Source organism: Pituophis catenifer, unplaced genomic scaffold (assembly GCF_029215685.1).
Source record: "Pituophis catenifer annectens isolate HBS135680 unplaced genomic scaffold, rPitCat1.0.hap2 SCAF_18, whole genome shotgun sequence".
Lineage (NCBI taxonomy): Eukaryota > Metazoa > Chordata > Lepidosauria > Squamata > Colubridae > Pituophis > Pituophis catenifer.
This window is the reverse complement of record NW_027256898.1, coordinates 215,869-242,401: the sequence shown is the minus strand read 5'-3', so window position 1 is coordinate 242,401 and position 26,533 is coordinate 215,869. Positions and strand designations below refer to the sequence as shown.

At 57.9% G+C, this 26,533-nt stretch overlaps 4 protein-coding genes across 5 annotated transcripts; 3 read left to right on the top strand and 1 right to left on the bottom strand.

The window, feature by feature from the left end:
- The first annotated feature begins 1,181 nt into the window (after positions 1–1,181).
- On the top strand, positions 1,182–7,034 carry PINK1 (PTEN induced kinase 1). The gene is made up of 8 exons (XM_070956022.1): positions 1,182–1,529; positions 2,554–2,826; positions 3,231–3,334; positions 3,476–3,658; positions 4,296–4,459; positions 4,620–4,747; positions 5,736–5,972; positions 6,195–7,034. The coding sequence occupies exons 1-8, from the start codon at positions 1,209–1,211 to the stop codon at positions 6,465–6,467; spliced, it is 1,683 nt and encodes a 560-aa protein (XP_070812123.1). The 5' UTR covers positions 1,182–1,208; the 3' UTR covers positions 6,468–7,034.
- Positions 7,035–7,114: 80 nt separating this feature from the next.
- On the top strand, positions 7,115–11,924 carry AGMAT (agmatinase (putative)). The gene is given in 8 exon segments (XM_070956023.1): positions 7,115–8,114; positions 8,116–8,624; positions 9,508–9,710; positions 9,866–9,914; positions 10,079–10,274; positions 10,573–10,752; positions 10,860–10,944; positions 11,257–11,924. Coding segments are annotated over 8 exon segments (1,401 nt in total). The 5' UTR covers positions 7,115–8,039; the 3' UTR covers positions 11,361–11,924.
- Positions 11,925–12,971: 1,047 nt separating this feature from the next.
- On the bottom strand, positions 12,972–22,029 carry DNAJC16 (DnaJ heat shock protein family (Hsp40) member C16). Its single transcript, XM_070956021.1, has 15 exons — positions 21,995–22,029; positions 20,600–20,801; positions 19,833–19,899; positions 19,355–19,700; positions 18,861–19,045; positions 18,180–18,284; positions 17,729–17,887; positions 16,945–17,075; positions 16,461–16,644; positions 15,842–16,024; positions 15,474–15,550; positions 15,000–15,080; positions 14,785–14,880; positions 14,420–14,587; positions 12,972–14,283 (listed from the first exon to the last, which is right to left on the bottom strand). Exons 2-15 carry the CDS (start codon positions 20,764–20,766, stop codon positions 13,905–13,907), a joined length of 2,328 nt encoding a protein of 775 aa, XP_070812122.1. The 5' UTR covers positions 20,767–20,801; positions 21,995–22,029; the 3' UTR covers positions 12,972–13,904.
- Positions 22,030–22,189: 160 nt separating this feature from the next.
- Positions 22,190–26,383, top strand: CASP9 (caspase 9). 2 transcript variants are annotated; one of them, XM_070956024.1, is made up of 9 exons: positions 22,190–22,321; positions 22,452–22,686; positions 23,058–23,095; positions 23,636–23,812; positions 24,468–24,557; positions 25,081–25,228; positions 25,315–25,494; positions 25,629–25,738; positions 25,972–26,383. In XM_070956024.1, exons 1-9 carry the CDS (start codon positions 22,190–22,192, stop codon positions 26,065–26,067), a joined length of 1,206 nt encoding a protein of 401 aa, XP_070812125.1. In that variant the 3' UTR covers positions 26,068–26,383. The 2 variants fall into 2 exon arrangements, with proteins under 2 accessions (XP_070812125.1, XP_070812126.1); XM_070956025.1 differs by lacking the exon at positions 25,972–26,383 and having other exon boundaries at positions 25,583–25,720.
- The last annotated feature ends 150 nt before the right edge of the window (positions 26,384–26,533 follow it).

Sequence of the window (26,533 nt, the reverse complement as noted above, 5' to 3'; positions counted from 1 at the left end):
GAGCGTGCGACCCACACGCACTCCCTCTGCTTTTGGCACGCCATGGCACGGTGGGCCCAGTAGGCCCGTTTTTTTGCCCTCCCCAGGCTCCAGAGGCTTTCTAGGAGCCTGGGGAGGGCGAAAACAGCCTTCCCCACCCCCCTGGAGGCCAGAAACAGCCCGTTTCCTTACTTCCGGTGGGGCAGGAAGGCCTGAAAATCAGTTGGCCGGCACGCACATGGGCGCTGGAGCTGAGCCAGGGCAACGCTTACGTGCCCAAGATATGGCTCCATGTCCCACCTGTGGCACGCATGCCGTAAGTTCGCCATCACGGGTCTATAGGGTCTCCTGTTTGAGCAGGGGGTTGGACTAGAAGACCTCCAAGATCCCTTCCAACACTGTCAGTCCCTGAGGGTTTCTAGGCACTTTTTTCAGAAAGGTCTGCCTGAATCTCTTTCAAACTCAGGCTGAGAGGGTGGGACTGGCTCCAGGTCCTCCAGCTGGCTTTGTGTCCAAGGCAGAATTAGAACTCGGGATTTTATGTAAGATGTCGGTGGTTCTTTCTCCAACTGGGGGCTCTCTCCAGCCATCCAGGAGTAGTTCTAAGTGGTCCTTCTCCAGTTACATACCAGGTAGCACTAAAGTGCCATGTATGTGTCTGCACCATGCACCCCCCCCCCCCCGACAGTTTTTTCCCCATCACTCTGCTTAACAATTAATTCCCACAACACCGTCAAATAATGTACGGAGACTGTATTACTATTATTCTTCCCTTGCTTACTAGTATCGATCTCTTCCCACTTATCTTTCAATTTACATTGTCTTTATTTGTTTCCTAGTACGATTTGATAGCTTATTAGTATCCTTTGACTATCACTAAGTGTTGAAAATCTTTTTATTCTGGATGAATGTATTCTATTCTCCTTGTTATGGACAGTGAGAGCGTATGGACCAAAGACGAACTCCTTGTGTGTCCAATCACACTTGGCCAATAAAGGCATCTGTTCTACTATCAGGTGACTGGGGAATTCTGGGAGTTGAAATCCAGGCTTAGAGCTTTATCGCCCCCCCCCCCTTCGCCCCCCCAGAATACCACCGGTACTCTTCCGGCCAAGAGCAAAGCGACTGGACCAGCCCACCCCTGAGGACTCCAACTCCCGCCATCCCTCTGCGCTCCTGGCGCATGCGCGCTGCGCGTGGAGCGGGCGGTTGAGGGCCTAGCGGCGGCGATGGGGCTTCGGCGGGCGCTGGGCCTCGGGGCTCGGCTAGGCCGGGTCCTCCTGCGGGGCTGGCTCGGGGGGCCTCCCCACCACCACCCCGCCGCGCCCCCGCCCGCCTCCTGCTTCTCCGCCGCCCCGCCCGCGCGGCCCCCGGGGCTGCTGCTCCTGCGCCTGGCCGCGGCCCGCCTGGGCCTCCGCAGCGTCCCGCTCGGGCGCCTCCCGCCGGCCCCGCGGCGCCTGGGCCTGGCCCTGGGGCTGGGGCTGGCGCTGCTGGAGCCCGCGGCGGCCGAGGAGGAGAGGCGCGCGGCTGCGGCCTGCAGGGACATCCAGGTGCCGCCGCGTTGCTGGGCGACGGGCCCGCCTCGCACCTGAGGGAGGGGGCGGGGCCAGCCATGCGGGGGGGGGAAGGGGGTCCAAGCCCCCCCCATTTGCCCCTCCCCCCAAGAGGGAAGCCCCCTTTCCTCCCCTGCCTCTATCCACCCCCTTCCATAAAATCCATGCCCGCCCACCTACATTTTTTTCTCCGCCTACAGAGTTGGTTGTTGAGTTTACTAATACGTTTTCCGCCTGTTTCTGTAGAATCAATGATGAAGCCCCAAATAGATCCAGGGCAGGAAAAAAAAAGGGGGGAGGGAATGTTTGTATATGGTTTATACACCTCTGACAGCAAACCTTACTCCTTCCTACGTAGCACTAATGATGTTACCTAGCTGGGTCATGAAACGTTTGCAAAGGAAACCACCACGCTCAGAGAGCATCAAGGACCCCAAGGTCCTCCTCCTCCTCCCCCCTTCTTACCCCCACTCCTCCTCCTCCTCCTTCACCATCTCCATTTCTTTCTCCTCCTCCTCTCTTCTTTGCAAACCCCACTTCCTTCTACTTTAGTACTGATGATGTTACCTAGTTGGGTCATGAAACGTTTGCAAAGGAAACCACCAAGCTCAGAGAGCACCAAGGACCCCAAAGTCCTCCTCCTCCTCCCCCCTTCTTACCCCCACTCCTCCTTCACCATCTCCATTTCTTTCTCCTCCTCCTCTCTTCTTTGCAAACCCCACTTCCTTCTGCTTTAGTACTGATGATGTTACCTAGTTGGGTCATGAAACGTTTGCAAAGGAAACCACCAAGCTCAGAGAGCACCAAGGACCCCCACCCCTTAGACAGAGGTAGCTAAAAGCCCAAAGGTGGAGTAGGGGGTCTCCGCTGCAGGCCTTCATGGCCTCCGAGGGAGAAGGAAGCCATGGCCAACTGATCTCTGGGCTGGATCCACCAAGGAGTCCCTGCTTTTTCCCTCCTGGCCAGAAGCAGTTGAGCCCAGCGTCCCTTTTAATGCTTTTAATGCTGCTCTTTGTTCCAGACAATCTTCCACCCGAGGAACAAGCCCCAGAAGGACACCCTGGGATTAGTAGCCCGGCGAGGCTTCAGCCTGGAGGAGTATTTCATCGGCCAGTCGATTGGCAAAGGCTGCAGCGGGGCTGTGTATGAAGCTGTCACACCTGCCACACCCACTGGGAACAGAGATCGGATGCCCAAGCGGAGGGATGGCGGTGAGGGCGCTTTGGATGCCCAGGGTGCGGCAGAGGCAGAGGAAGGATTTCCGTTGGCTATCAAAATGATGTGGAATATTTCGGTAAGGAACCTGTCGGCTTTGCTGGCTTTCCTGGCTGCTTAATTGAAAGTAAATATCTGCACTTAGAGAGACTGTTTGGTGTAATGGCATCAGGCTAGAAACCAGGAGACGAGTACTAGTCCGGCCCTAGCTCTGAAAGCCAGCTGGCTGACTTTGTCCTAATCACCAGGAGACTGGGAATTCTAATCCCGCCTTAGGTATGAAAGCTGCCTGGAGGACTTTGGGCCAGTGCCTCTCTCTCAGCCAGCCCACCTCACAGGGCTGTTGTGGGGAGAATAAGAGGAGATGTGTTAGATGTGTTCACTGCCTTGAGTTATTTTTTTAAAAAAAGATAAAGGGATATGAATAGGTAAGAAATAAACTGATCTATAGTCAGTGTCTCTATTTGATTCTGGCTTCTCCAGGCTGGTTCTTCGAGCGAAGGCATCCTGACCACCATGTCTCAAGAGCTTGTGCCAGCCAGCGGACGGGCCCTTTCTGGAGAATTTGGAGCTGTTGCCAGACCCAGGTAGGACTTAACTAATTCTGGTGGAGAAGAGTTTATAGGCACAGAGAAAGGGAAAAGAAAGGACTGCGTAGTTTTGCAACCGGACCAGAAAAAATGAGCCGTCTCTCACGTTGGCTACTTGTGATTGTTGTCTCCACCCAGGAAGCTCCTCCTTGGGAAGAAGTGGCTGAAACCTCACCCCAACATCATCCGGGTGATCCGGGCTTTCACATCTCAGGTCCCGCTGCTGCCGGGCGCCACGGTGGACTATCCGGACGTCCTGCCTTCTACCTTGAACCCCTCCGGAATTGGGCACAGCCGCACCCTCTTCCTGGTGATGAAGAAGTAAGTAGATGGATACCACAAAATGGGCGTCTTCCCTTTGAAGCTCTAATTTAGGGGTCTTTGCAGGAAAATGTACCGGCAGGTTGGAATGGGCTGCAAGAGCTAGGGAGGTCTGCGGTGTAGTGGCCAATTTGGCCTTCTGACACCCTTTAAAAGTCACATCAGAAAGGCAGGAGGGCTACGGCCCCAAAAGGTTCAAGAATTTGCCAGCATAAAGTTCAGCACCTGGACAGAGCCCAGAAATGGCTCCCTTTCTCGGCCATGGTCATTAAAACAGGCCCTAGTTGCCTGATTTCTGAACTGGACGTGTAGGGAGCTATGGACTGGCTGATATTTGGGCAGGACTTGGCTGAACCCTTCTCCCCCTCCCCTCATTCAGAATCCCTGAGCTGAGCCCCTCCCTTTGGAGAAAGGCACAGAGTAGGTTTGGCCTCCTAGAGAAGTCAGAAGCCGGGGGTCCAAATAGGGGGCCATGGGTCTCCCAGCCTTTTAATGCCGAAATGCCCGCCTTTGGGTGTGGGGGGGTCAGGAGTGAGATTGGCTCAGCTTTTCTCCTCTGGGTTCGATTCGAGGCGTTGATTTCACAGCGGGAAGCCTGTCTGGCTGAGGCTGCTTTCCTCTCCCATGCTCTGCTCAGCTACCCGTGCACGCTACGGCAGTTCCTTTCTGAGGGGAACCCGGACCCCCGTGTGGGGGCTGTGATGATCCTGCAGTTGCTGGAAGGGGTGGACCACCTCGTCCGACAGGGAGTTGCTCACCGAGATCTGAAGTCAGACAACATCCTGGTGGAGTTCGACCCGGGTACCTTGTGTTTTTTAATCAACGTGGGACCCTGGAGAGAGGTTAAAGCGTGTTCTGCTGCGATCTCTCCCCGCGGGTCCTTTTTTTTTTTTTTTTGGGTGGGGGGAAAGGCAACTGTGGGTATTTGCTGAGCGGTGGTCCCCTCTCTTTGGCCTTGCAGCAGGGTGCCCAGGATTGGTCATCACCGACTTTGGGTGCTGTTTGGCCGAGGAAAGGCTGGGCCTGAAGCTGCCGTTCCCCAGCTGGTATGTGGATCGCGGGGGCAACACCTGCTTGATGGCGCCTGAGGTAACTTTTGGGGAGAGAGGCCCCCCTCTGTGCACCCCAGCCCAGGAGGAGCCCATCCACACTTTTTCTCCTCCTCCTAAGTCAAGGGGCTATAAGAATAGGTGCAATGGCAGAGAAGACTGTAGTTTAAGGAATGGGAAAGGAAGGAAACAAAGCAGAACCAAGATGGATGTATTTATAAACAAATGCCTGGAAGCCATTTTAATTCAGAGTCTTGAAGCTTTGAATGACGTATAGACACATTTTGTACAGATGGAGGTAACCGCATTATAAAGCTGAATAGGCCGATAAAGAAAACAGTCCTTCATTGAAGCATTCTGTAGGAATCTGCTGTGTTTTGGCTGTGCCCTTGATCCCAAAGGACGAGGGCTCAGTTCCCCAGTTCCTAGTTCCATTCTCTGAGAGCCCTGGAGGTGGTTGTGGGGTGCCTTCCTCTGGTCTCCCTCGCTTAAGAGCCCCGAAAAGGATTCTTCCCACCCACCCATCCCCGTGGCCCCCCAAGGCAAATGCAGAAGAAGGCGGCTGCGCCTCCTTTAGACCAGGGGTCTCCGATCTTGGCGACCTTAAGAGGGCAGCCCAGGGGAAGGGAATTGGCCCCCGCTCGGATCTGCCGTCTCCCTCAACAAAGGGGGCTTCTGGCCAGGAAACCGCATCACTTCAGCGGAGTCTGCTAGGGTCAGGGTCTGCGCGCCACACAGAGCCACAACCCACAAAGAGGATGCTGAACCAGAGGCCTCCCCTGGAAGGCTCTGCCCTATAGGCAGCCTGACTTACGCACAGGGATAGCCTCCGGGGTCTCCGCCGGTTGTCCGAAACTTACCTTCTCCTAAATCTGAACCTGGGTCTGAATGGCTGTTCACCCCCTGCCCAAAGAGGGTATCGGGAAAGCAAGCAGCAATGCCGCCAATTAAAGTCAGCCACCCACCCCCCCTCCCATGGTTCTCTTTTTTCCCCAAGGACCTTTCTCAAAACCTCCCCCGTTCCCCAGGTGGCCACGGCCGTGCCAGGCCCAGGCGTGGTGATCGATTACAGCAAGGCCGATGTCTGGGCCGTGGGGGCCCTGGCCTACGAGATCCTGGGGCCCGGGAACCCTTTCTACGGCCAAGGGGGGGCCGCCCTGGACAGCCGCAGCTACCGGGAGGAAGAGCTGCCCCCCTTGCCCGCCCCGGCAGCCCCGGAAGTAAAGGAGCTGGTTGCCAGGCTCCTGAGGCGGAACCCGGCCAAGGTGAGAAGGGCACGTCTGTCGCGGGGGCATGAAGTCAGCCGCCATGAGAGCCAGAAAGCTGAACCCGCTTTTTAAAAGCTTCCTGTCTTGGATTCCTTATGGTCCTTATGGGTGGAGTTCCCCAAAGGGATTTCTGAGTCCCAGCCGGCTTCCCTATGGCTGGCTGCCCCAGAGATTCAGCCGCTCCTGGGGCTGACCTCCCCACTGCTGCTTCCTTTCCAGAGGCCATCGGCCCGAGTGGCGGCCAACGTCCTCCACCTGAGCCTCTGGGGCGAAGCGGCTGTTGGCCGGGCGGGCTTCCCTCTCCCCCAGCTGGTGGCCTGGCTGCTTCGACAGTCGGCCGCGGCTTTAATGACCGAGCGCCTGGGCGGCACCCGAGGGGTCGAGTCCCGCTTGAAGAGGGGCTTCCTGGCCAGCCTGGACTACGAGGACCTCTGCGAGGCAGCGGCCCTGCTCTGCTCCTGGAGGGGGACGGCCTGGCCTGCCCCCCAGTAGAAGCGCTCCTCTCGTTAAGTGCCCCTGGGGGGAGGCAGCTTCCGGGTGGGGGAGCTGTAGCGCAAAGGGGGGAGGGGGAGTTCAGCAACGGAAAGTGGCATTTTCTCCCCAAGATTTCATCAAGCTGGCGGCTGGGCAGGATGAGGCCAGGCAGTGGCCTCTTTTGAGGTGAACCACGGCCTGGTGGGACCCAGAAATGCTGGCTCCTCGCCCGTCTTTCTGGTTTCCTGCTTGGCACGAGTAGCATTCAACAGGTGTGGTTTTGAGTTGCATATTATTTAAAATCCTTTGCTTGCCTGTTTGACCACGTAGGGAAGTTGCAAAAGCAAAGTAAAAACGCCTAGAACCACTTAATTTCATTCCGTGACTTAGCACCCCAAAGTGGCGGATGAATCATCGTTTGCCTTTGTGAGTTGAAACCAGGTGAGATAAATACCATCCTCACCTACTTCATTGTGGTTCTCTGGGCTGTTTTTTTCCGGTAGAAAAGGGTGCCCTCCTTAGCGGTGAAGTTTTTTAGTGGTGGAACTGCTTGTTGGGTCGTGCAAATAAATCACATTCACGTTTGCAGAGGTGTGTGTGTGGTGCTTGGGGGCGGGGGGGGGGGGTGTTCTTCCAGTGGTTTAAAGGCAGGTATAGTTTTTTTAATTTATTTCGTTGAAAATCCATGGGAACTTCTTTCTTTCTTTCTTTCTTTCTTTCTTTCTTTCTTTCTTTCTTTCTTTCTTTCTTTCTTTCTTTCTTTCTTTCTTTCTTTCTTTCTTTCTTTCCTCCCTCCCTCCCTTTTTGATGATGTGTTTAATGGTGAATGCAGAAGGCAAAATCGGGATCAAGTTCCTAGCCCTGAGTGTTTTCAGGTTGGTTGGCAGCAGATCCTCAAGTTAGAAATGAAACAGGCCCTCTGAGATTTCCATAGCCACGGGAGGGAGCCCAGCACCTTCCCCCCCAAATGGGAAAAAAAGGCTGGCACGTGAAGTGAAGCGCTGTGCTACACCCGTGCCAGGGGGAGGGTCCCGGATTGCCCCTTCCTCTCTCTTTCAGAGCCTCTTCTCAGTCACTTGCTGTGAGTTTGGGGGGGGGGGGGGGCTCTGTTTGCTCCTGGAAAACTTAATTGGGCACTTTCCTGCAAGGAAGAGCCAAGCCACGCCTTGTTGTCAGGCAGTTGTCTCTTCTGTGAAGGGGGCACCCACCATAGCGGGGAGTGCACCTGGGCGCGTCTGGGGAGTGGCAGCATCTTTTCAAGGCAGAGCAGAAGGGACGTTTGTTTGTTTCTCCTTTGAACCGACTCCAATCCGAATTCAGTTTGCTGAACACGGGCCGTCTGGTTCCTCTCTGGGGTCTGAATCTGTCTCTTCTGCCCAGGCATCAAACGGGCGCTTGGGAAACCCCCCCCCCCCCAAAAAAAAAAAAACGTCTGTCCCCTCTCCGGGAATGGGAGCAGCTGGCTTTTTGCGGGTGAGGAAGTGCCCCCGGGTGGCCCTTTCAGATGAGACCTCAGAGGGTCACTGTTTGTTTACGGCATCCGGATGCATCACGTCGCTTTAGACCGGTGTTTTTAGGTGGCTTTTTTAAATGCCTGGTGGCCAAAGGAGGAAGAGGAAGGCCGGACTTGATGGGCATCCAATGGGCTCCTTGGCTGGTGCCGTGCCAGGCCTGGGCGGCTATATTTTCCTGTCCCGTGGCTGGAAGGAGACACGGCTCCTGCCCTTTGGCTGCTGCAGGGGGGAGGGACGGGTTGGCACTTCTCCCTGGCAGCTGCCAAGGCTCTTCTCTGCCGCGGCTGCTGAGTGGCAACATGGCTGTTCTCTTGGCTCCCGGGGGCCAAGGCTTGCTCCGGGCTTCGCTCCTGGGCATCCCGCGCATGGCACCGGCAGTGCGCTCCTGCTGCAGCAAGACCCACCTGGCCATCCACCGGGGCATCGGCCGCAGCACTCCTGGCGGTTCTTTCCTGCACGCCCCCCTGGGCAGGAAGCTGCCCTGCCCTCGCCGGGCATCAGGCTCTGCGTTCAACATACCCCCCAGCGCCGAGGAGATAGCCAGGCCGGTGGGCGTCTGCTCCATGTTCAAGCTGCCCATGCGGGATTCGGCCGAAGGGCTGGACGTGGCCTTTGTGGGCGTCCCTCTTGACATTGGCACCACCCACCGCCCCGGGGCCAGGTAAGGGGGCTGTTCTTGGGGTGGGAGTGAAGACCCATCCAGCAGTCCAGGATGGGGGTGGGGGTGGGGGGCAGCAGTCTGCCATTCCAGCAGGAAAAATCCTGCATCAAATTAAAATGTATTGGGTTTAATTCACCAGCCTTGCTTATTTGATCGTTTTGCTGGTCCCCTTTCCTGTGGGCCAGGTTGGCTTCCCCGATCGCTCCTCAGTACCTTCAATGTGCCCCCCCCCATACACCCCCCCGAGTGATCCCTGGCCACTTGTGCCATAGTCCAACTGGCTCAGAAGGTGCCCCATGGAGGGAGGGCTGACCTGGGCCCAGCACTGCTCCCATCTGACTTGGCAACAGAGGACTGCTCAATTTGGGGGGTGGCCAAAGTGCCCCCCCACCTCTCGGACTCGAGCCAGGGTGAGTCCAGCCGGGTGCCCTTTGAACCCTCGGGGGAATTCCTTCAGCCTCCGTCCCTGCAAGGACAGCAGCCGAGCCCTCTGCCTTCCCCCAGGCGGCTCAATCAAACCGCTTTGGATGGCAGCAGAGTTGGCACCCCCGTACCTTGGGGGTTGGGACAGACGCCATCAAAGGGGGCCGCCACCGGCACTTAGATGTACTTGTTGCACTTGGTGCTGAATTTTTCCATGGAGGGTTCTCGGGTCTTGGTGGGCAAAGCACGGAGGCCCAGCAGCCTCTGAATCCTGAGTTTGAAACCTGCTGGAGCAGGAAGTTCTGGAGAGTTGGTGGGCCTGATCCACCAAGCTCGTCTGCTCTTGTGCCCAGGCAGGCAGGCAGGCAGGCCGTGTTTGAGGCCGAGGAGGGAGGGGGGTTAATGCTTGGCTTTGGGGGGGGGGGAGGCATTGTCACCAAGCAAGCTGCTTCTCCTCCAGGTTTGGCCCAAGGCACCTCCGTGCCGAGTCGATCTTGGTGCGCCATTTCAACCCGGCCACTGGGGCTGACCCCTACCACTCGCTCCAGGTGGCTGACATCGGGGACGTCAACATCAACCTCTACGACCTGAAGGACAGCTGCAGGAGGATCCGGGAAGCCTTTCGGGGGATCGTGGCGGGGGGCTGCATCCCCCTCACGCTGGGTGAGCCAAGCAGGAGGAGGGCGGGGAGGGGGGCTTGGCCTAAACGAAGGGCTCCGTTCATCCCTCCGTGTAGTGGTGGGCAGTTCCACAGATTTCTGTCCAAGGGAAAGCTCGGGAGGGAAGGGGCTGACGGTCACGTTTTTGGATTTTTGCAGGTGGAGACCACACGATCACCTACCCCATCCTGCAGGCCATGGCAGAAAAGTGAGTCCAAAATGGAATTAGATCAGGGCTGGCTCATCTTACGATTGGTTGGAAAATAGCCAGAATGTGGTGTGTGTCTTTTCCCCCCCCCCTCCCCCCGGGGGCCTTGTGAAGCCAGCCAGGCTTGGTAGATTTCCCTCCCGGCCCTGCTCCTCTGCCCGCAGACACGGCCCGGTGGCACTGATCCACGTGGACGCCCACACCGACACGGCTGACCAAGCGCTGGGGGAGCGGATCTACCACGGCAGCCCTTTCCGGCGCTCGGTGGAGGAGGGGTTGCTGGACTGCCAGCGGGTCTTCCAGATCGGGATCCGGGGCTCCTCCTACTCTCCGGATCCATACAGGTTTTCCTGGGATCAGGTGAGCTATCCCCTTGGGAGATCTCTCTGGGTCCTCCTTTCTAGCTGACCCAGATTTCTGCAGCAGAAGCAAAGCGGGCCCCTGAGATGGCTTGAAACCGGGGGAGGGGAGGGGCGGGGGTGAAATATAGGGGAAGGGTCTCTGAAGCCAGCCCCCCCCCTTTTCACTCCTTGCATAAAAGGTAAAGGTTCCCCCTGTCCAATTGCAAAGCCCCCCTTTAAATTAACTGGGACTTTCGGCTGGGAGGACACCCCTGTGCCCTCCCCGCCAATAGAAGCCCCCTGCCCCCCCTCCCCAGGGCTTCCGGGTGGTGCTGGCTGACGACTGCTGGATGAAGTCTCTGGCCCCCCTGATGACCGAAGTGAGGGAGCAGGTGGGGGACCGGCCACTCTACATCAGCTTCGACATCGACGCGCTGGATCCGGCCTTCGCTCCCGGCACAGGGACCCCTGAGACGGCAGGTCTCACCCCAGCCCAGGTCAGCCGGCTGCTTTAGTTTGGGTCCCCGCCTCAAGACCCCTACCCTATTGTCCCGGGAGCCAGTCCTAGTGGCCCGCCCACTTCCTCATTCCGGCTTCCCCGCAGGCCCTGGAGATCATCCGAGGCTGCCAAGGATTACGCGTCGTGGGGGGGGACCTGGTAGAAGTGGCCCCCGCGTACGATCTGTCTGGTAAGGGGGCTAAAGAGGAAGGGGGGGTCACAATTCCCCTCCTCAAACATCAGATTCAGTGCCAAGGGCAGCCTCCCCCAAGCCCTGGCACCCGTCAGAGGGCCGAGCCACCCATGGCCCCTGCTGCTGTCCCACCTCACAGACCGGAAGGCTGAGGCTGGTGAGAGGAAATGGGGGGCTCCACAGTCTCCTCCCCTTCCCTGCATAAAGCTTGGTTGTGGGGGGAAGCACCCCAGCAGCAGGATGGGGGAGGCTTCAGTGGTCATTGCCCCCCCCGGATGAACGAAGCACGTCCTGTTCTTTGCCTTCCAGGTAACACTGGGCTCCTGGGCGCCAACCTGCTCTTTGAAATGCTGTGCGCCCTCCCTGGGGTGAAGAGGCATCCTGTCCCCCAAAAGGCCACGCAGTCTGAATAGAAGAGGGGAGCTGCCTCTGGGACTCTGGCTTTGCAACATCTTTTCCGTTTTTAGCAAGAAGTAGCTAGTCCTCATTGCTGCAGTGAGATCCTGAGGACGCTGGAGGGGACAATGGCAAGAGGCCGGCTCCTGAGGCTGACCTGAGTCCTCCACTTAGGGGGAAGAGGCTGAAGACGCATCCGGCAGCATCAGCAGAGTCCTCCCCCCCCCCCCAAAAGCAGAGGCTTTATTGAGAGGAAGATTGGCACCCAGATCCCTGGAAGAGAGCCAGCTGCCCTTTAGAGCTCCTCTGGCCCTCCCCTCTGTCTCAGCCAGGGTCCCTACGCATCTTGGGGGAACTGGCCCCCTCAGTGAAACCCACCCCAGCGCGAAGCATACTTGGTGATGCCAGTTCCCCAGAGAATCTGGAAACCTCCTCTACCCCCCTCCCCCCGTGGGGTGCCTCCGCTTCCGGTCCCATGGTAGGGCCAAAGGGCCCCCCCATCCCCCCCACTTCTGCTAATTGAGGTTATGGCTGCTCCGTCTTGTGGCCAGACATTAAAATAAGTTTATTTCAGCTTCAAACTGGTTTCGGAGTCTTAAAGCAAAGCAAACCCCCAATAAAGGCAGGGCTTGTTCACAGATACCCGGGAAGGGGAGGGGGAGAAAAGGCTGCCCAATAAATTATTTATTTCCTGACACCCCCCCCCCCTCCTATCCCCCCACTCCCAATATCAAAAGTGCAAAATTCATCGCTATCCCTCCAAGCGACTTCCCTGCCTGGATTGTGGTGCACCCCTTTTCTTCCGCAGATGGGAGGCAACGCCCGGGGGGGGGGGAGGGGGAGGGAGAAAGGTGGTGGTGGGGGAACCGAAGGGTGGGGGGGCGAAACATCTGAAGGCTTTGGGTTGGGCCACGTCCTTCCTTTTGGCTGCAGGCCACTGGGGCTGGGTGGGGGGAGGAAGCACTATGTCAGAGTCACATTCGCCATCGCTTGGCAAGGGAGCTGCTTTGGCACCGGCCATTCAAGTGCCCAGGTCAGCCCCCTGCCCCAATATGTGTGCATGTGTGTGTGTGTGTGGGGGGCAAAGCCTCCACCTGTGTGCAGCCCCCAGACCCGGGCTCTGCTAAAGGCACCGTCTCCACAGCTTCCGTCCTGAAGGCATCTGGTCCAGGCAAACGCCCCCAGCCTGAAACCCAATCCCTCCATTTGGGGGGAGGGGGGGGCGGGGAGGAGAATAGGGGGTTGTTCCCAAACTGGCTTTGTGCGTGCTTCTCCTGCCAGTCCCTTCTGGGGCAGCACAAGGCAGACGATGGCCGCGGGAGAACACAGACCCAGAAAAGGCATGCAAAGGTGCACAAAATGAAAGCCCCCCCCCCTTTCCTTAGTTCCCCCACAGTAAAGGACCACCTGCAGAACTCTGGACCGGCTTTTGGGGGAAGGGGCTGTATTTCCAAAGAGTACTGAAAAGCCTCCCTGCGTGAAGAAAGCTAGCACCTCAAGGGAGGACAGAGTTCCAATCATCTCCCCCCCCCCCCGACAGCGTCTGAAAAACACCCCCCCCCCCATGATCCAGGCAGCCTATCTAGACACAGAGATGAACTGAAAGGACAAACAGCCCCCTCCCCAAAAAAGACACATACTCTGCCCTGTCCCGAGACGAGAGGGCAAAAAGAGGTAAAGAGGCAGCTGCACAAAAATTGTAAACAAAAGCAACCGAAATGGGGCTGGCTTTGGCCACAAAGAGCCGGACGGAGGGACCCCGGCCCTGCTTCCCACAGACCAGATCCAGGACTCTCGAGACCTTCCCTGCCCCCCCCCCCCCGTGGTCACCTTTCCCTGTGGGGAGCGGGGGGGGGGGCACAAAGGGATTTGCGGGGGGGGGGGGCAGAGCAGCTGGATTATGGCTCTAGACTAGACATCCTGACACGGGCAGCCACGGAGGAGACAAAAGGAGGAAAACGGCTCGTGGATCTGCTTGGGGACCCGGCCAGGCTCATTCTGCACAGCTTCCCCAGACTGGAGGGCAGGGTGGGGGGTCTCCCCACCCCCCAATTAGACTGCCTGTCCTGTCATCCGATCAAGGGGAGCCCCTCCCGCCAGAAGCGGCTGGTGTGGGGGGGGGACAGGCCCGGTGCATGCAGGGGGAGGCCAGGCCTGAACGAGCCATAAGTGGAGGGTCTGGAGAGAGAACAAAGCCCATCTTCGAAGGAACAGCAGCCGTAAGTCCGTAGGCCAAGAGTTCTAACAGCAGCAGCGGCTCCTGCAGACCCCTCGAAGGCTGGGGAAGCGGGCAGGGGGGAGGAAGAGGAGGTGGAGGCCCCCCCGCCCAGGCTCCCCTGAGACAGTCTGGACTATTTGGTGCCAGGGGACCGGTCAGCGCCTTCCTGGTCAGCCAGCCAGCCCTGAGGGCCACGACGCGGTTTCTAACTCACCGGGCCTAGGAGAGGTCATCTAAACGCTACAGTCTTATCGGGCCCCCGAGAGGCTCCAGGGGGCCCTCCTTCCGAGCCTGCAGTCACCCAGCCGCCTCTCAGCCTTTCTGGGAGGACTTTAATGGGGGTTCAGTCTAGGGCGGGCCAGGAGGGGATGTAAAATCTCTGCAGGGACCCCTCCAGCAGCCGCTCCATCCAGAAGGACAGCCGCTGCAGCTTGCTCTTCACGCCCCGCAGGCCGCCCGACGAAGAGGGCCTGCCCCACGCCTCTGCCGGGTCGGCCGTCTCGTCCTCGCAGGGGCCCTCCTCGGGCTGCGGGGGCCGGAAGAGGCAGAAGTACTTCTTGTGGCCATTGAGGGCCAGGACGTAGCCGGCGTAGTCGCGCTCCAGGAAGTGCTTGTCGTACTGGTTGGGGATGGGGGCCGCGTCCTGAGCAAACTCCAGCACGTACTCCAGCCACTCCCGGTGCTTGTCCAGGCTCAGGAAGGAGAAATGGAGGCAGCTGCTCCTGGGGGGGGAGGGGGTCAGGGGAGGTCATCAAGAAGAGGCCCAGGAAGAGCAGCCACGGTGGTTAGGGGCCTGAATAAGGCAGCGCCCCCTCCCCCCTCCCCTCCCACACTCCAGAGGAGGGGCTGGGGCCTTACCCGGTGAAAGTGAAGACCTCCTGAGCGAACCTCTGCAGCAGGGGGGTCTTGGTGGCGTTGGAGAGGATCAGGACCACGTTGATGTGGCCGGGCCTCAGCCGCACCAGGTTGCTGGTGTAGGTGATGTCCGTCAGCTCCGTCACTTTCACCGAGTACTTCTTGGGAATCCTGCAAGGCAGCACCGGGCGGTCATCGCACAGGGAGAAAGCGGGGGGAGGGCGGGGGAAGGCAGGAGTCTCCGCAGACATCGGGGGAGGAGAGGGGAAGGCCTTCCAGCCGGCCAAGGGCCAGCAGGGTGTGGACGCAGCTGTGTGATCCTCGGTTGCGTTGTTAATACAACACAATATCCCGACCCAAACACACACCTGTCTTCTTTGGCGAAGCTCATGTCGTTCTTCTCGCTCTTGGGGGTAGGGTCCTCCTTCTTGGGGGGAGGCAAATCCCTCTCGTCACTCGAATCACTGGAGAAGAGAAAGTGGGGCTGGTCCCAGGGGCTCTAGCATCTTGCACCTCTGACACCGCCCTCTCCCTCCTCAAATGGACCCAGGTGACCAGGGGAGGGGGAGGGAAGGGGTCTCACCTGAAGGCCTGCACGATCACCGTCCCAAAGAGGATGAAAAGCGCCGAGAAGATCAGGGAGAGCAAAGGCATCATCTCCCGCCTGGAGGAGAGAGAAGGTGCGCACGGATGAAAGGGGATGAATGAAACAGAGCCCCTTACTGAGGGTCAGACAAGGTGGCTGGCATGATTTTAAGGGTGAAAGATCCAAGTGGCCTCTCTGGATCTCACAGGGGCTTGTAACTGGGGTGGGGGTGGGGAGCCCAGTCTACTGCTAAGATTCCCCCCCCCAAATCATGAGGGGGAGCAGAGGGCGCCTGCTCCTCCTTGGACTCTCCCTTTTCTTGGGAAAGAAGGACTTAAGGGGGGGGGGGGGGGCTTTCTATTTTCTATCTATCTTCACAAACTGAGGGCAGCAGGGAATTATGGGCTTTGGAGGCCCCTGGCTCAGTGCAAGCCGGATGCCCACAGCAAGAGGGGCCCTCTGGACACGCACCAGTTGCTGCGGAAGAGGCTCTCCCAGCTGTCCACGGCGTAGTCCACAGCTGAGTAGGCCCACCGGAGGAAGAAAACCTGCCACGGAGAGATGCCACGGAGGGTCAAACGAAAGGCTGGAATAGGGGAAGGGGCGTGGACGGGCAGGGGACAGCCTCCAGAGGGGCCTGGCTGCTGGAGCTTCACCCAGACAGGTAGCCTAGCCGAGGGGCCTCCTTCCTTCCGGGGGGCTTGTGAAAACACCCCCCCCCCAAATCAAAGCCCCTCGGCCTTTGGACTGGTGAAAATTCACAAGGGAAGAGGAGCCACATTTCTCTGGATTTTTGGGGTTCTCACCCTGCTGACCCCCCTCCCCCCCAGAGGGCTTACAGGTGCCAGCTCGTCCGTCAGGTCCGTCAGGACAGCCTGGGAGGATAGGAAGGAGGCGTCCATCCTCAGCTGGTCCAGGAAGTCCAGCAGGGTGAAGGTGCCCTCCTCGGTGCCCGTCCAGGGCTCCTCCAAGGCCCTGTATACCACCTGCCCGGAGTTGGTGCGTCTCTCGAGGATCAGCACCTGTGAAAGGGGAACCCGAGGGGGTCAGAGCACCGAAGCCATGTCCAGCATCCCCTTCAGCGGGCATCAGAGCTTCTGCCCCTCTGGCACCTCCAATGGCGCTGCCCAATGCGGGGGAGCAGGTCCAGGGCTCTCAAAGGCTTCCTTCGGGGAGGAAGAGACCCTTCATGCTGGCTCAGATGTCCCCCAATGACAGGGAGAGCCACTGCTGCCCCCCCCCCTCAGCAATGCAGGGACAGCCACCCCCCATCTAGGACACAAACTCCTCCCCCAACGCCATGCAAGCGGGGCCCATCCGGCTCTGCTTTTACTTCCCCAGAGAATGCAGAGTGATGTTGCCTGCCACACAGCTGGGGGAGGAGGAGTTTGGGGGGAGGGCAGACCTGAAGCAGGGGGAGGGGGAGGAAGGGGAAGGAGGCAGGCTCACAGCACTCACAGCTGACTTGGACCGAAACCAAGCGTCCCCCTGGAGCAGAGTGCGGACAAAGTCCGGCTGGTTGTCGCCGTAGATATGGACGAACCGCAGGGTCTCCTTCGTGTTAGCCACAGCGAAGGCCAGAAAGGCCCCGTAGCCCTCCGCGTACTTCTCCCCCTCGCCCGTGGCCAGGACCACACAGTACCTGCACAAGGAAAGTGGGTGGCATCCCATGGAAGCATGAGGACTAGCTCCTTGGCAGAGGACGACCCAGGCCCTGTCTGAGCTGCCCCCCCCTCCCCCTCCCCCCAGGACTCTGGACTCCGCTTTGCCAGCCACCAAGGTCTGTTCATAGTCGGTAGTCCTCCATGCAGGCCTGGACTCCAGAGCCCATCTGCCTGGGACCAGCCATCTCAAAGCCAGACCCTCTCCAGAGGATTCTGGGAGTCCGAGTCCCGCTTCCCCTGTCTTCGGAATCTGAGGGGCTGGATGGAGGAGGACTCACTTGTGCTGACGGTGAGATTTCTTCACGGGACACAATTCCTGGAAGAGCTTCTGGCTGGTCAGGCGGGAGGCGAGGAGGAATTTGTTCTGGGACAGGAAGTCATCGATCAGCTGCTTCCTCATGTGGCGGGCCTGCGGGAGAGCCATGGGCAGAGAAGAGGATGGGCCGCCTTTGAAAAGGGAGTCCTCCACTTACAACCATTCAAATTTACAAGGTCACCGAAAAAAGGGACTCTGGATCCTTTTTCACACTTACGACCATCACGGCATCCCCCGGGGTCAAAATCCGGACCCTTGGCAACTGACTCACATTTATGACGGTTGCCGTGTCCCAGAGTCTCATGATCCCCTTTTGCGACCTTCTGGACGGCAAAGTCAGTGGGGAAGCTGGATTCGCTTCACAGCCGTCTGACTAACTTAACAACTGTGGCCAGAGAGGTCGGGCGATGGGGCAAAACTCACTTAACAACTTCCTTGCTGAGCAATGGAAATTATGGGCCCCAACGGTCTGAGAAGGGAAAGACCAAAACTGGGCCCCTTAAAACCTCATCATCTTCCTCCTCTGTATTTTCCATCCCTGACTGCCCTGATGCCCCTTTCTCCAGCTTCCCCCTCCCCAATACTCTGAGGTTCCCTGAGGTTCCAAAGCATCCCGACTTTCCCCCCTTGGATATAAGCCAACACCCCCGCAGGCCAGGCCTCAAGGCCCCCGGAAGCCCCCAAGAGAGAGGAAAGAGCCCCCAAGGCCTCGGCCTGTGCTGCGCTGCGCCTCCCGTGGGGCTTACCTGGATGACGTCAGCCGGCTTCTCAATCTGCTCCTTGAAGACCATCATGGTGGGCGTGTAGACATTGATGTTGTACTGCCGGGAAAGTTCCTCGGTGCCCCGGAGCCCCACATACACGTAGCCGAAGGAGAGGTAGTCTCTATACGCGAAGGCCGTGAGCTGGAAGGGAAGAGGAGTCAGCAGAGGAGGGGAGGATCAGTTGCTCAGGGTCACCAGGCGGTGGGTGATGGGAGCACCTCCATCGTACCTGGGTACCCCAGGCTTCTGAGCTCCCCCTTTTGTCGTACTTGCAGCCCCATGGCCTCAATGGGCCAAGAAGAGGCACCCTGTTGAGCCCGGGGTGGGGATTGCAAAGCCTGGGTGCCCAGGCTCCTCCCCCACCTCATCCCGAAAGGGGGCTCTCCTCCAAGGCCTCCCCCTCCCCTCAAGGGCCGGCATTTCAGATACTGACCTTGTAGAGGAGGGGCGCCAGGGGCATGTGGTCAAAGAGCAGGACGTGAGGCTTGTTCTCCTTCTTCCAGTTGGACAGGAACTGGACATAGTTCTTGTCCGTAATCTGCGGGGGTGGGGGGAGAGGAGGCTGTCAGACTCCCGCCCAGCTGCCAGCCAAAAGGGGGCCACGGAGCTGCTCAGGCCCCGTGCATGATTCGAAGGGGTTTCTCAGCTACCTTGGATTGGTGAATGAACCCTTAGGCGCCAAACCCTGGAAATAGCTCTCTGAGCAGCCCTGGCCCTGGCTCTGAAGCTGAGTGCTGCCCATCCCGCCCCCTCAGCCCCTTACTCGTCTCCCTCCCCCCCACCCAATTAAAGAGAGAAACAGCAGAACGCAGAGTAAACGTTTAAGCCAGTGCTTTTCAACTTTTTCTTCACCATGGAGCCACCTATAAAGACCTTTTCTTGACCCCGGACCCCCAAGATTAAACATTTAAATCATAACATTTCTCCAAGCCTTCATGGACCCCCTGTGACGACATTAAGCCCCCCCCTCCCGAGGGGACCACAGGCTGAGAACCATTGGCCTTCTCCTCCTGGCCCCTCCCTGTCCGTCGGGCTCCTTCCTGGAAACTGAGTGGGGAGGGGTGTGTGTGTGTGGGGAGAGGGCGTCCCAAACTGCCTGAGAGCCGCTGCTCACCTTCTCCACCAGCGCCCCAGGGAGCAGGCTCTCCACAAACTGCCGGAGGTTCTCCCGGACGACGGCGTTGTGGAAGAAGGTGACCTTTCCGTTGATCAGGCCCAGGATGGACGGGGTGCTATGTGCTCCAAGGTGTTGGGCCAGGCGCCGCTCGTAGCCCGCGTGGATAACACCGATTCCCACACCTGGCACGTGACGAACAGACGGACCCCTCAACATGGAAGCAAGCCGGCCAATCCAGAGGGTGCCAGCAGAGCTTCAGGCCTTCCCTGCTCAGGAGGAGCTGAAGCCTTGTGCTACGGACAGGCTAACCTCAGATGACCTCAGATCCCCCCCCTTCCCCCCCAGATCAGCCACCATCCCCCAAAAGTCAACGCCTGGCCTCTGCCTCTCGGGGTGAGCAGCTTCAACTCAAGCGGGGCTGCCCAGCCCCACCCAGACGGACCCTCCCCCCACATGCGCTCCCTCCCTCCCTCCCTCCGCCTTAGGCTCACCCAGCGCCTCCAGCTCCTGCACCACCTCCTTCCAGACGGGCTCGATGTGGATGCAGCTGAAGCACCAATCGGAGGTGATCTTGATCAAGTAAGGTTTCCGGAAGCTCTCGGGAACGACCTCGTTGACGTAGTGGGAGAAGTGCAGCAGGTACTTCTCGTCGATGGAGTCCTGGTGGCGCTCTGAGTTGAAGGGGAAGTGGAAGAAGGACTCGTCGAAGTAGAAGCTCTCATGGAAGGGGTGTGCATGGCGATGCGGTGCCTGCTGCTGCTGGTGCGGGAAGCCCTGGTTCTCGCCCACATCGCCGTAACGGTCAAAATTCAACCGCTTCTCCTCGTTGGACAGGATCTGCATGGGAAGAGCCGGTCTCTTGTCCCCTCTTCTTCTTCCAACCGGCCTTCTCCTCCCCCCCCCACCCCCTGCAGCTGTCCCTCTCACATACATCTGCACTTTCGGACCCACAAACTGTGACTTCCGTACCTCGTAGGCTTTGCTGATTTGTATAAACCTGTCTTCCGCTCCTGGGTCTTTATTCTTGTCTGGATGCCTGGAAGGTCAAAAGATGATCAACAGGAGCTCAAGAACTGACAGCTTCATGGAGTTATGCACGGGGTGGGGGGGGGGAGCTCTACTTTTTGTTTTTAAACAAAAGAGTAACAGGATGCAAGATAGTGAAAAAGGTTAAGTACTTAGGAATCTTTATTACAACGTCAAATGGGAAATTATACAAGTATAATTATGAATTGTTATGGCATAAAATACAGATAGAGATGGATAAATGGAAAAAATTACAACTGTCTTTGTTGGGAAGAATAGCAGTAGTTAAAATGAATGTTCTGCCCAAGTTTCTATTTCTCTTTCAAATGATACCAATACTTAAAAAGGATGTAAATTTGGAGGAATGGCAGAAAGGCATTAATAACTTTGTTTGGGCAGGGAAGACACCGAGTGGTATATCATTTCAAGAGGAAGACACAGCTAGCAATCTAAAAATGTGTCAAATACAGCAAATGGACAATAAAAGCAAAAAGAAAAAAGAAAAAAAGAGCTACAAGAACACTCTGGCATGTAACAAGCCGGTAAGCATCCTGATGTGCTTTTAATGGCTCGCCTATTTTCCCATGACTGGAAATTGGTCGGAGCAGAAGCCCTGAAAACCTCAATTCGTCAGGCGAGTGGTTTGGATATGAATCACTTTAATTCTCATCAGAATCAGAATCAGGTTACTCTGAATTCGATATACTCACCACTCCCGGGCGAGTTTCTTGTAGGCTTTCTTAATATCCGCCTGGCTCGCAGTCCTGCTGACGCCCAGGATCCGATACGGGTCAAAATCGACGGCCGACAAGATTTGCAAGGCCAAGACAAGGAAGAGGACCAGTACCAGGGAGAGGCTGAGCCGTTTCATCTCCATCTCCTTTCCTGCAGGGAATCTGGCCAGGAGCCTCCCTGGGGACAAGAGGAGATGTCAGGGCCTGTGGTGGGCCCTCCCAGGTCAACCACGCACCCCGTCAGAACCCGGTAAGGAAAACCACCACATTTCCATCCCTCTTGTTTATTTGGAGACGGTTTAATTCCTGCAGCTAAAAAATATTGCTCAAGTTCTTTTTAGCCACCCCAAAACAAGGCTGGTGTTTTGCAGCACAACCCAGGCGGAGCCATCCAGGGGAGCAGCGCAAGAGGGATAATTTTTGTGTAGGCCGAGATGGATCTACCAGCCTTTTGTCACCAAGGCAGGAGCTATTGGAATATTCAGGAAAAGGTTCCTTGATGAAAAACTCATGTTCTGCCTCAATGCTTCCGGGTTCAGCTGGGGAAATCTGCCCTCGCAGCACCTCGGGGCCATTTTTTTTTTTTACGGAGGATGCCAAACCGGAGAGACGAGGCGCTTTGATCCAGACATCCAGCGTCCCTCTCTGGCTTCCGTTGCTCATCTGCAGCTGGACGGGTTGCATGCCAGGCAAGGATGCCGCAGGAGGCTTCTCGGGCGTCTCATCTCCCCTGTTGGGTCCCCCACCCCTCGTGGAAGGAGAAGAGCCGCCAACCCTTTAGAGGCGATCCAGGGCTCTGCTTGGAGGGGCCTCCGTGCCCGTCTTCCTTGCCTGGCTGAGCAGGGGCATCGCGTCCTCCGCAGGCCGAGGCTTGCCGGGTCTTCTGCCTCCACCCAGGGAGGGTCTTTAGCGGGGGGCTTCTGCTGCCAGGCAGCCACTTTTGGGGGGAGGGGGTTAGGCTGTTTTGGGGCCTCCGTCACTTTTTCTTGGGGGGGGGCATCCAGGGACCCTCAACTCTCTTCCTCCTCCTCCTTGGAGGGGCTAGGATGCCCGGGGGCCCTTGGCGCGCATGCGCAGAGCCTGCCCCACTCCATCCTTCGGCCCGTTCCCAGCAGGGCCCGTTCCTGGGCGGCTCCTTCCCTTGCCTGGAGCCGGGAGCAGTGCTGGTCCCTCGGGATCCCCCAAAGAGGAGGGGGGCCCCACCCACCCACCGCCGCCAAGGTTTCCCAGGCCCGGCGCGGCCCTCCCGCCCCCGCGGAGGAAGATGGGCTACCGCGTCCCCCTCCTCCCCCCCCGGGCGAGGCGACGACGTGATGCGCCCCCCCCCCCCCGAAGGAAAGGAGGGGGGCGAAGGGCAGCCGCGATACCCACCCTGGGCTCCTCCTGTCTCCCTGGTCCCCACTTCCGGCTCGGCGGCCTCGTCACCATAGAGACGGCGCAGCCGGCGCTGACTTCCGGCGTGGGGTTAGCCCCGCCTTCGCGCAGGGACCTGGGAGGGAGGGAGGGAGGGAGGGAGGGAGAGGTGCGCGCATGCGCAGTAGCAGCGTTTCCACCCCGACCCCGGCCATGGAGGAAGCGGACCGGCGGCGGCTGCTTCGCTCCCGGGTGAGGCTGGTGAAGGAGCTGCGGCTGGAGCCGCTCTGGGCGCCGCTCCTGCGCCGGGGCCTCTTCACCGCCGACATGATCGAGGAGATCCAGGTACTAATGTGCGGGTGGGGGTGGGGGGAGAGGATGGGGGTCCCCGTGCGGCCATCTAGTCGTGCCCCCAACGCTCTCTCCCCCTCTTCTCTATCTCTCTCTCTCTCTCTCTCTCCCTGCGCCTGCGCAGTCGGCGGGGACCCGGCGGGACCAGGCGAGGCAGCTGGTGGGCGACGTGGCGACGCGGGGCCGGAGGGCGCTGGGGGACTTCGTGCTGTGCCTGCGGGAGAGCGGCCAGGAGGCGCTGGCGGAGCTGCTGAGCGACGGGCGCCGCCCGGAGGGACCCCCCGAGCAGCCCCCGAGGCACCCTGAGGCCCATCGTCCCCTGCCCGGGAAGGCCCCGGCCCACCAGCCCAGCCAGCCAGGTAAGTGAGGCAGGTCGACCCCCACACCCCCACCCCCACCCCCACCGGCTCTGTGGCTGCTTGTGGGTATCATTCCCCCCCCCTTCGCAGGTGGTCCTGGGTTTCATTGCCTCTACACAACACAACACACCCACACAACACCCACCCACCCACCCAAGTGCCTTCCTGGGCCAGCTTCCGGGGGGGGAGGAGGAGGAGGGAAGGGCGGAAGAGGGGAAAAGTCCAGATTTCCTGGCCTTTTGGCCGGCCGGCCGGGGAGACAGTCAAAGTCCTGCTGGGCTTTGTTTCAAGGTGCGGCTTGGCTCCAAGCGGGACTTTTGTTTTCCCCTCCGACCGTTTCCCCTTCCCTCTCTCTCTCTCCCGCCTTCTAGACCCCGTCGGAGAGAAACCCAAAATGGATTCAGAAATGGTGAGTTTGCTTCCTTCCCCCTCCCCCCCACCCCCCCGGCCGTTCCCAGGGGCTGCGTTTGACTCCTGGTGCCCACATAAAACTCCCCCGGCCAGCAGTGGGGGCTGCCTCAGGAACACCAGCAGACGGGATGGAAAGCCTGCAACTCCAGCGCTTTGCTTCTGTTCGGATGAGTGTTGGGCCATTTCCTCCCCTGAAAAGGAGATTTTGGTTTTTCTGCCGCTCTCCTCACAGGGTCGGGACTCTTTCCAGTTTTTGGATTTTTATTTGTTTACTTTTCTCGATCATTGAAATCGGGAGAGAATGTCATTCTGTCTCCCTGGCTGCCTTCACTTTCCCACGTGAAAAACTGAGATGGAATTCCTTCTCCCCTCTTGAGAGAACACTCCCCAGAGTCAGAAGATGGGCTGCGTAAAATCTCCAGTTAAAATTTTATCCAAGATTTTAGGTTCCATTCAGAGGCCGCACTGGGCTAAGGGCCGGCTGGAGGTCACTTTGCAGTGGTGCCAGGCCGGTATAACTCTTGACGTGTCCTGACAGGTTTACCCTCTGAATTCTGAGCCCTGTGGCTACTGTCTCATCATCAACAACGTCCATTTCGACAAAGACACGGATTTGAAACGTCGCCTGGGCTCCGACATCGATCGCCAGAGGCTGGAAAAGAGGTTCCGGGCGCTGCATTTCGAGGTCTTGACCAAGGAAGACCTTACAGCTCAGGTGAGCATCTCAAGCTGGGGCTTGAGAAAGGAAAATCACTCATACAGAACGACAGAACTTATCTGGGGTCCAGGTGGTCATCTAGTCTCACCCCTGGCTGCACGCAAGGACCCACACTTCAGAATGTGGCTGTAGCACCCTGGGCAGCGTGCAGGGTCCATCTCCAAACTGACCTCATCCAGCGATCAGTGGTCCTTCAGAGGCAATTTATTTTTAATTTTATGACTTGAGTTTTCTGTAAAACAGAAACAATATAAGAATAAAAAACCGTAAAAGGGTTTGGAAAAATGGACAAAGTTAAAAGCTGTATTTCTAAAATAGCGATGAGGATATTGTTTATAAATAAACATAAAAAGATACCATATAAATAAATAGGTGATGATAATGGATCAGGAGCATCTGGCCTGCCAGTGGTGGCCTAGTTGAGACCCCTTTCAGGATCTGCTGTACAAATTCCTGTCTCAAAGGGGAAAATATTTCCCCCCTCCCCAAGATCTGGATTCAGCTTTGAAAGCAGTCATAAGGCAACTGTTCCTTCTTTCCGTTGCTTGGCAGAAGGAGGCCGAAAGGAAATTGGTCTTGCTGGGTGGGCAGGCTGCTCTTGTTGCTGGGCGTCCTCAGGGTCTCTCTCTCTCTCTTTCCCCCCCCCCCTCAGGAAATAGCTCAGGAGCTGCAGAGCCTGGCCAGGTGCGATCACAGCGGTCTGGACTGCTGCATGGTGGTCATTCTGTCGCACGGCTGTGAGGTAGGCAGGCGCCTAGAGCATGCTTCGTGCAGGGTGGCCGCATGCTTCCCCCACAGGATAACATCAACTCAAGATCCCACCCAGAGACCAGCGATTAATCCGTCTAGGGCAGGTGCGAGGGGGGCAGGCCTGAAGAAGCCGGGGCTTTGATACTTGAGGGGCAGCTGCTGCTTTTCTGAACCGTTAAGCCTTGCTGTGCTCCGAATAAATGTAATTCAAGTGTTGCTGCTGCCTAGAAACCAGTTTGGCTCCTTGTAAGACACACACCTTTTTTTTTTTTTTTTTTTGCAGCAGTTGTTAAGGGAACTTTGTCGTAAAAACAATGCCGCGGTCATGAACCCAACCCAATGGCAGCCATGGGGCCCAAAGGCATGACATGATGATGGGGGAGGGGGCCAACCACTGGAACTGGGCTGTAACTCCCCTTTTTCAGGCTAGGTTGTAACTACCGCCTAAGCAACTTGCTCCTTGAGAGCTTCCCTTCCCTGGGGGGTCGCTCCTGAGGGTCTCCTGCCACTTCCAGAGCTACCACATCCAGATTCCGGGCGCCATCATTGGGACGGACGGGCAGCGCATTCCAGTGCAGAAGGTGGTCAGCTATTTCAACGGCTCCCACTGCCCGAGTCTGAGGGGGAAGCCAAAATTGTTCCTCATCCAGGCCTGCGGAGGAGGTGAGGGGGGGGGGTGATCTTTGAGCTCCAGAGGGGCCACGGGCCCAAACCATCACCTGGGAAAACAAACCTCTTTGGCTTCCCAGAGGAAAAAGACCAAGGCTTTGAAATGGAGGCCGACACACCGCCAGGCCGGCGTGAAGGAAAAGCCGTGGAGTCAGACGCCACCCCAATGCCAGGGCCGGGAGGAGACTCCGATGAGCTTGATGCCACAGCTAGTCTGCCCACAGACAGCGACATCTTGGTTTGCTATCCCACCTTCCCAGGTAAGGGGCAACCCTCGGCAGTCACCAGGGGAGTCCCCCTCCTGTGCCACCGATGGGCGCCACTTCAGCTTTCATGACCACCTTTCAGTTGTGAGGACGGGCGAGCTCTGACACGTGGCACTTCTGTCCCAAAGGCCACGTCTCCTGGCGGGACACCCAGAGCGGCTCCTGGTTCATCGAGGCTCTGGATCAGGTCTTGGCCGAATATGCCCACCTGGAGGACTTGCCCAGCATCCTCATGAAGGTACCTTCGTGGTCCCCCCCTTTGCCATTCCTCTGGGCCTCGGGCGGTGCTTTTAGTCTTTCCCCCCGACCCCAATCTGGGGTAGCAAGTGTGGGGCGCCTTCCTCATCCTCAAGCCATGAATTCCGGCTTTCGGGGGGCGGTTCCTTCCCAGTGAGATGGGGGCCCACATGGTCTCTGCAGGAACCCATTTCTCACCCCACCCCACCCCACCCCACCCCTCTTCCTCCGCAGGTGGGAAACATCGTCGCTGCCAAAGTTGCAGGACCTTACAAGCAAATGCCGGGTCACTTCAACTTTCTCCGGAAAAAGTTTTTCTTCAAGGCATGACAAAATTTCCTTCACCGGTCCTGGGACGTATTTCTGGAGATGTATTTTTTTGGGGGGTGGGTGGGTGAGATCTTTAAGGCCCCATTTTGCCACCTGGTGCCTGTTCAGTGCTGTGTTCCATGGGAAAGCCCCCAACAGCAGGCAGAGACCCCAGACTCCAAATGATCCCCGCCCTCCCCTATCGGCCAGCCTTTGGAGTTGCATGGAAACCTTGGCTTATGGAGTTCTAATGGAACAAATCAATGTGAATCAAGTTTCTGCTGTTTACATTTCTCTTCTTCCTCTTTTTGAGAAATCAAGATAATTACAATGAGAAGGTGCTCTTCGAAATTGTTTTTGAGCCACAAGCGTTAATCTTAAAAAAAAAAAAAAAAAAACCCCTTAAGGTGCTCCTTTCCCTGAGAGGGAGGCCTGGTCTTGCCAGGAAACATCGGGCAGTTCTGGAGCCTCTCGTGAGCTTAGAAGT